General features: G+C 42.6%; 1 protein-coding gene across 1 annotated transcript; it reads left to right on the forward strand.

The window, feature by feature from the left end:
• Positions 1–30: 30 nt before the first annotated feature.
• Positions 31–6,841, forward strand: LOC135334484 (G-protein coupled receptor-associated protein LMBRD2-like). Its single transcript, XM_064529682.1, has 14 exons — positions 31–260; positions 353–618; positions 819–983; positions 1,258–1,353; positions 1,468–1,582; positions 1,923–2,056; positions 2,297–2,386; positions 2,674–2,745; positions 3,240–3,304; positions 3,577–3,689; positions 4,102–4,310; positions 5,344–5,461; positions 5,800–6,048; positions 6,339–6,841. Exons 1-14 carry the CDS (start codon positions 60–62, stop codon positions 6,693–6,695), a joined length of 2,250 nt encoding a protein of 749 aa, XP_064385752.1. The 5' UTR covers positions 31–59; the 3' UTR covers positions 6,696–6,841.
• The last annotated feature ends 309 nt before the right edge of the window (positions 6,842–7,150 follow it).

Consider the following 7,150-nt stretch of genomic DNA (forward strand, 5'->3'; position numbering starts at 1 on the left):
TTCGAAGGTCACAGTTCAAAGTATCGTAGTTCTATATTAAAGTGAACAAGACCACAAAAATGAGTGAAGAAGACGTAACACGTTTCACTGCCCCAATTATCATCATTATCGAGTTTTTACTAGCTCTGGTACTAGCTGTCTACCTGTTGTACCAGTATGGAGACATCAAGAGGCAAAATCCGTTTGTTACAGTGTGTACTCTGATCATTTGGTTCATGAGCTTTGTCATCATCTTCCTTCTTCCTGTCGACGTATCATCAGTAAGTATCTGCTTGCCCTTCACATCTTTGTATAATTATGTTCCCAGAGCTGCCTTTGAGGTGATTTATGTACCTTGTTTACACGTACACAGGGTTTCTATGAGTTGTGCCTAAGCCATCAACAAGCTAGCTCACCTGAACCACCTGCTCAAAACACTTGCATACAACTGACGGACAATGAAACTAAAGGCGTCTTAACATGTTCAAGCCTCGTATGCCCAGCTAGTACTGACCAAAACTTCACAATGTTTAGGCAACGCTGTGTTGACTGTTGTTTTCAGCCATATTCATTTGTGTGCCCCTTACCCTTGGAGGTTATCTGGTACATCATCTATTGGCTTTTCTTCATACTTTCATGGTGAGACCTCCACCATGTGCATGTATACATTTCAGGGATATTAAGGTCCGTTTATAGTGATAGAGGATTCAACAGTGAGTTAATTGTCTGGTACAATGGTGTGAATATTATTCATAATTACAATATTCAACTATTTGCATGTTCATTGCGCACCTCCATCCACTTGCCATGTCAATAATACACATACCTACACCCAACAGGATAGTGCTGCCTCTGGAGCAGTCCTACGTGCTGGCCAGCTACTTCAGCTTCTGGAAGAAGATAGTGAGAGCACTGATCGAGAATGCTATCTTTTACGCCACCTTTCTCGTCATATTTGTCATACTCTTCATCTACCTGGTTGTCGTCGAGAAGATTGTTGCTTTGTAAGCCAGTCTGTGTGCTACATGTACATACATACTGCTCATTGAGTGCTTGTGTAACGAATAAATGACCCGTACTGTACTGCCTACAATAGGTTCAAAGTATGACTATGGCGCTTCTATGTTTGCTATTTGCTGTACATCTCAGGGATCTGTTCTACTAATAGTGTGTTCGAAGTCTGTGTGCTGGTATTAAAAAAACCGCTGAGAATTCGTATACCGCACTGCTTTAATACAGTACATGCATGTACATGTAAGCACTACATACCCCCTTCAGAGAGAATCTCCCTTCCCTGCTGGCCACTGCGTCCAACACCTGGGGGCTGATCATCCTCACCGTATTGCTAGGATACGGACTAGTGGAGGTACCCAGGTCAGTGCCATTCTGATATTCCTGTCAGACATATTCCAGTCAGACATTTAAAAGTACAGCTTGTCATCAATACTCTGAGAGCAGACACTCTGACACATACATGTACTAACACAGGTCCCTGTGGAATACGTCGAGGAGGACCTACTCCCTCAACCACTGCTACTTCAGTGCCTCCAAGCTTTACATCGACATGTCAGAGAGGGAGGAAAAATTCAAGGAAGTAATTGAGGTGTGTGCTGTGTGTGCTATGTGTGTGGGGGTGGGGCTGGGGCTGTGGCGAGCGGATATGTGATGGTACTGTGTTGGAGAGCTCAGGCAGTAGAATGCAATAGAATGATAGTGGTCAGGAATAGATGCCTGTGTACATGTAGTGCATAAAATTTAATGTTTAAAGTGTGACGGATATTAAGGGTTGCAGTCAGCAACGGTGTAGGTAGCTTGATTCTACAGTATGTTACATGCAACATGTACTGTAAACACATAGTAGGATGCTACAATTTGTGTACAATGAATGCACATGTATTATTAGTAAGATTATCTTCAATACGCTTTCTCTTCCTTCTCTGTAGCGTGTGACTCAGGTAGCCCGTAGTGTTCACTATAATGACCCGTTTCGTAAGTACATCAACGTCATCATCAAGAAGTTCCCTAAAGAGATGCAAGGAGAGTTTAGCAAGGGCCACGACGATTACGAGGACTTCAGGTACACACACACACAAGATTGTAAACGTACTGCATTACATGTATCTAGCATCTTGTACCTGTTATTATTACATAAAACCCATGCCTTGTGAAAGGCACTCCACTCTACCTGTTCTATAGATATGTGTTTGTTTCTACATGTATACATACACAAAGTCATCTACTAAGTGGTCACACGTAGGGCATTAATAAACGTGTACATTTAGTAAAATTTTTTAATGTGTCGTCAATGTTATTTCAGGAGTGGAGAGGACCCTCTCACTAAGCGCTCTCTGGAGTCTCTGCTCAAGCAAAGCATGAAGGCTGTCAGATACTTCAACAGCACCAAGATGTGAGCAGCACGTATTTTTAAGTATCAGTGCAATGTTTAATAGCAAACTACAATAGTTGGCAGTGATTGTGTGTTAAGGGTCATGCATAATTATGTATTGACCACTCAAGCGTGTATAGGGCCGCTAGCCTGATGTCTTTAATTATAGCCAGGGCCGTAGAGTGTACATTAATTGATCACATAGTTATGACATACATGTAGCCTAGAGCAAAACATTCAGAATTGTTTTCCGCGTTGCTTTATAGTGTTGTTACTGTTAACTAGTATGTATTGTTTGTTCCCTGCAGTCACTGGCTGGCCTTGACTGACCAAACCTTGCAGTTGGAGGACGTGGAGCTCAACGCCACTAAGAAACCACGGTTAGTCTCAATTATACATGTATGTACTGGCTCTCGACAGGCATGATCTTTAGGCTTAAATTGTGTTGCACATTGTAAGTCTCTTGTTCAGCTGTTTTGGTTGTTTTGGGTGAACGCAACTGTTTCGTCTATTCTTTCTGTTTGTCCACACCCACTTGTTTATTATACAACAATGTGCTTTCAATACGAATCATGTATGCATGTGTTTAAAACACCAGAGTAACTTAATTCAATTCGCCATCACCGAACGGTTCTCAACTACATGTATATGTACCCAGGGTGTTATACAGGATTTTGAAGTAGAGAGGGGAAATGAGAAAAGTAACCAGAAAATGTTGCTAAAAAAAGGTCAACTGTTATCTCAATACCCAGCTATGGACACTCAGTCATAATTGAAAGGGGGGGATACTCCCTTCCCCCCCTCCTGTATGACACCCTGGTTCCCTTTAGCTTGAATGCACATGTGTTATGCACATACATTGTACGTACTGCAGGATATTTGAGTCCTCCTTGAGGAAGAAAACGGAGTCCTGGTACACCACTCCTCTTGCAACAGCAGGTAACACCACACCATTCCCATTTACGTACCTATAAGTATATGCGCATATAATTATGTACTAACCCGTTGCTAACGGCCTACTGTTACTATCTCGCTCAGTATTGTTCACTTGGTAGTCAGTCAATCTTCCTGTTTTGATCGAAATATTCAGTCTACCACATTTTAAAATTACTGTACTGAATAGTATAGCAGCTCGATCTCCTAGCCTGGGTATTTGAGTATACTTTTGCCCACCTTGCTCTATGTACTGCCACTCTCACCCCTTAATGCAGAGTGGTACTGGAAGTTATGGTTCCGGCCGTGGAGTTACCGAGTGGCCGCTATCTTCCTGGCTCTGCTCTCTATCATGATAATCTGGTCGGAGGTCACCTTCAGCATTCAGCAGGTATCACTGCTGCCCTTGCTAGAGAATATAGGTTGTCTTGAAGTTTTACATGTCCCATATAAAGATTAGATCCACGTTATGTACTGTTTAATAGGGGAAAAGTGTCCATTGTGGTCACCCTGTCTACATTGTACATGTACATGTATAATACTGTCCGGTTAATACACCCTAAGGCATTCATTCATAGCATGTGTTTTAACCTGTGTTAGCAGGCAACCTCTTCATTACATCGCCTGTCCAAGGGTGACCATTATACAAACAGGTGTCACTGTACATGTACGTGCATATATTGTAATAATTATGTTAATAACCACACACAGAACCTTACAGCCACCCTTATTAGTTTATTCACATACTCAACTCTAACCCTAACTCATAACTGACAGCCCCACCCCCCTCCCTTCGTGTGCAGGTGCAACCCTCCCTCTCCATATTTGCCGTGATAGCCCACAAGTTGCATGAGGTTGGTAACTACATCTCAGTGGAAGTGCTCTCCATCTGTGTTGTGGCCTACATGAGTATATGCTCTTACTACACTGTGTTCAAGATACGCATATTCAATCTCTACTACCTGGCGCCCAATCATGCCACTGATGAATACTCACTCCTCTTCAGCGCAGTGTGAGTGCTCCTAATAATAGCCGCCCTTGTACAATGTCCTTAACAAAGAATTGTGCGCTGTTTGTACGATATGCATGAAAGAAGCGGTGCGCATTGTACTGTAGCACAGGTTTTGAACTCATTACACATGTAGCTTAATTTAGCTACCGTATAGCGTGTAATTTTCGTGGGGCAAAATATTCGTGGTTTTTGTGGTTGGAAGTCTGACCAAGAATATTTTACCCACGAATGAAGCGACCTTGCCTACCTTTACCTGCAAGTGCAAGCTCCAACCACGAAAATATTACCCACGAAATGTCTCAATATTGCTGAACCACGAATATTTTGTCCCCCGAAAATTTACCCGCTATACGGTAGTTTAGTGTTGATGCACGTACATGTAGAACCATTGCATACACACTTACGAGATTTCTTGAGACATTAAGAATTGAATGTCTGGATACTTTGTTACATCATAGATTGAAGAGTTAGAGGGATAGGAAACGGTTTGTATCTCGAGTAACATCCGCGCTACGGTGCGGTTTAATCGAGGCCATCACAACAATATCTATTTCTACACTCAGTGCATAATAAACTACAAGTAACTGTGCTTAGTCCGTGAAACTCACTTATATTTCAAGGTCTATACCTATTGTAGTAGTCATAACCAGCACGCTTACACGTTACATGTTCCAATAGCTCTAAAGCAGCCTTGGGAACATATAACTTTATTGGAAAGTCTCTTTTTACTGGGTGTGGTCAGTCATTAGCAAGTACTACACGTGGCTCATGGACTAGGCGTGTTTTAAGTTGCTGAAAGAGATTATGTCTCGAGGAAACACAGCTTTGGGAGTTACCCGGCAAAAGTGTGCTTAATAGCCTCGTTCATAGGGCGTAGCGCGGATAATTTTCGAGGCTCCACTGCAGATTCAATGTAAAATCATCACGTGCACCACTCCGTTTCCTATCCCTCTCTCTTCAATCTATGGTTACATCAACTTGACGTCTGTTTCATAATTATGCTTCTGATTATGCTTGCGTGTAATGTCTGCAGTCTGCTGAGTCGACTTGCCCTGCCCATCTGTCTCAACTACCTCTACATGATAGCAGTGGTGGACCTGGTGGCACATCCTGACCCTCAATACCCTCGACCTGAGACCGCTTTCGCCTTGGTAAATCATCTTAGACTATAGTGTTTCATTTATATACATGTACTTTGGTACGTATACATGTACGTTTACTGTTTTGTATTATATACTTTGTGCGGTACATGTGGTGTACTCTGAGTATCTCACTAGGCACAAAGTGACCTTCGCTTTAGTTTGGGTGTCCTGCTCTCTAAATTAGTAGTGGCGATACATAATACCTGTACTTTTTCATTGTCAATCGTTCATTACGAATAATCACACATTGTACACTACACTACACTACACTCCACTAGTCTATACACACACACACACACACACACACACACACACACACACACACACACACACACACACACACTCAGGCCACGGGCAACACAGACCTTATCCCCTGGCTCACCAACTACTTCTACATCTATTACCCAATAGCCATCCTCCTGGTGTGCATAGCCACTCTGCTCAGTTTGGGCAGCCGGCTAGCCTCACTGCTAGGCTACCAAAAGTTTATTGGGGAAGATGACTTTTCTATGGATTATATAGAAGAGGGCAAGACACTCATGAAGAGAGAGCGGAGGATCAGACAGAGGCATCTCAGGGACTTTGGGAAGAAAATGGTGTGTGTGGTTGTGTATAATAATAATACATGTACAAGCAGGTAGGCCAGATTCACTGTATACAGTACATTATTTTGGTTTGGTACCCTAATGTGTGTTCCTGGTATTGCCTGAGCAGGCAAACAGTCCCCCATTACGTGTACAGGTACTTGAATGTGGCCTGAAATCACTGAAATTTGGCATGTGTACATGTGTAAGTCACTGTGTTAGGTTAGAAGGTTTTGGTATTGTACATTTTGTTGTTAACTTTTTCACTCCCCCACCCCCCCACCCCTCTCCCACACACACAGTCCCGTGACCAGTTGCCTGTTGACCTGCTCAGAGAGACCAGAGACAGTGAGAGAGCTCCTCAGAGAAGAAGGGAGAGCATAGACAAAGATGACGATGATTCAAAACTAGGACGATTCCTCACTAGAGCAAAGAGTGCAGCCAGAAAGGGCAAAGAAGGGTTAGTCGCAAAGTACAAAGCAACCAAGAACCGTGCAGGGAAACATGAGGACTCTGTCGAATTGTTGCCTAGCAACTCGAGCTCGGAGGAGTTGCAGAGATCGGCTCGAGTGGCAAGTAGTGTGAGGGTGGAGCGAGGGGCGGGGCATGTGTCCAGATCCAATGCCCCACCCCCTAGGGACTTGTTCAATGACTTGTGAACTAGTTTTTCATGTCACATAATTATCGATTATGCAAGCACTCCTGATTATTACTTATGGTGAGAATTATTAGACAGGTGTATTATTTACTTGCCAGTTATAATTTTTATATCAATGCAATCTATGATTATGATTAATAATTATTACTACCTGTAATTAGGGGGATCGAGGCGTTTTGTAAAGTAACGTGGGTGCATGCATGATCATGAGCTATATAGGGGCTTGTTGATTTCTCGTGTTGGAACGCAATCAAAATAATTAATTAATGCCCAACATTGAATTTGTAGGTACATACTGAATCGAATTTGAACATGCATAATACGCATATTAAATTATGTACAAGGGCACATGGAGGTACATAGATGTCTCAGATGTCTCATACATAATATAGCCTATAGCTGATTCTGCAGGGGCCAATTTGATAACATAAATTTTACTACAGGAACGTACATTGT

The sequence above is a fragment of the Halichondria panicea genome, chromosome 4 (genome assembly GCF_963675165.1).
Source record: "Halichondria panicea chromosome 4, odHalPani1.1, whole genome shotgun sequence".
Taxonomy (NCBI): domain Eukaryota; kingdom Metazoa; phylum Porifera; class Demospongiae; order Suberitida; family Halichondriidae; genus Halichondria; species Halichondria panicea.

Coding starts and splice junctions, on each gene's coding strand:
- LOC135334484 (XM_064529682.1), top strand. CDS start 60: ATGAGTGAAGAAGACGTAACACGTTTCACTGCCCCAATTATCATCATT. Junction 1,354..1,467: donor GGACTAGTGGAGGTACCCAG/GTCAGTGCCATT, acceptor GTACTAACACAG/GTCCCTGTGGAATACGTCGA. Junction 4,311..5,343: donor TCACTCCTCTTCAGCGCAGT/GTGAGTGCTCCT, acceptor TAATGTCTGCAG/TCTGCTGAGTCGACTTGCCC.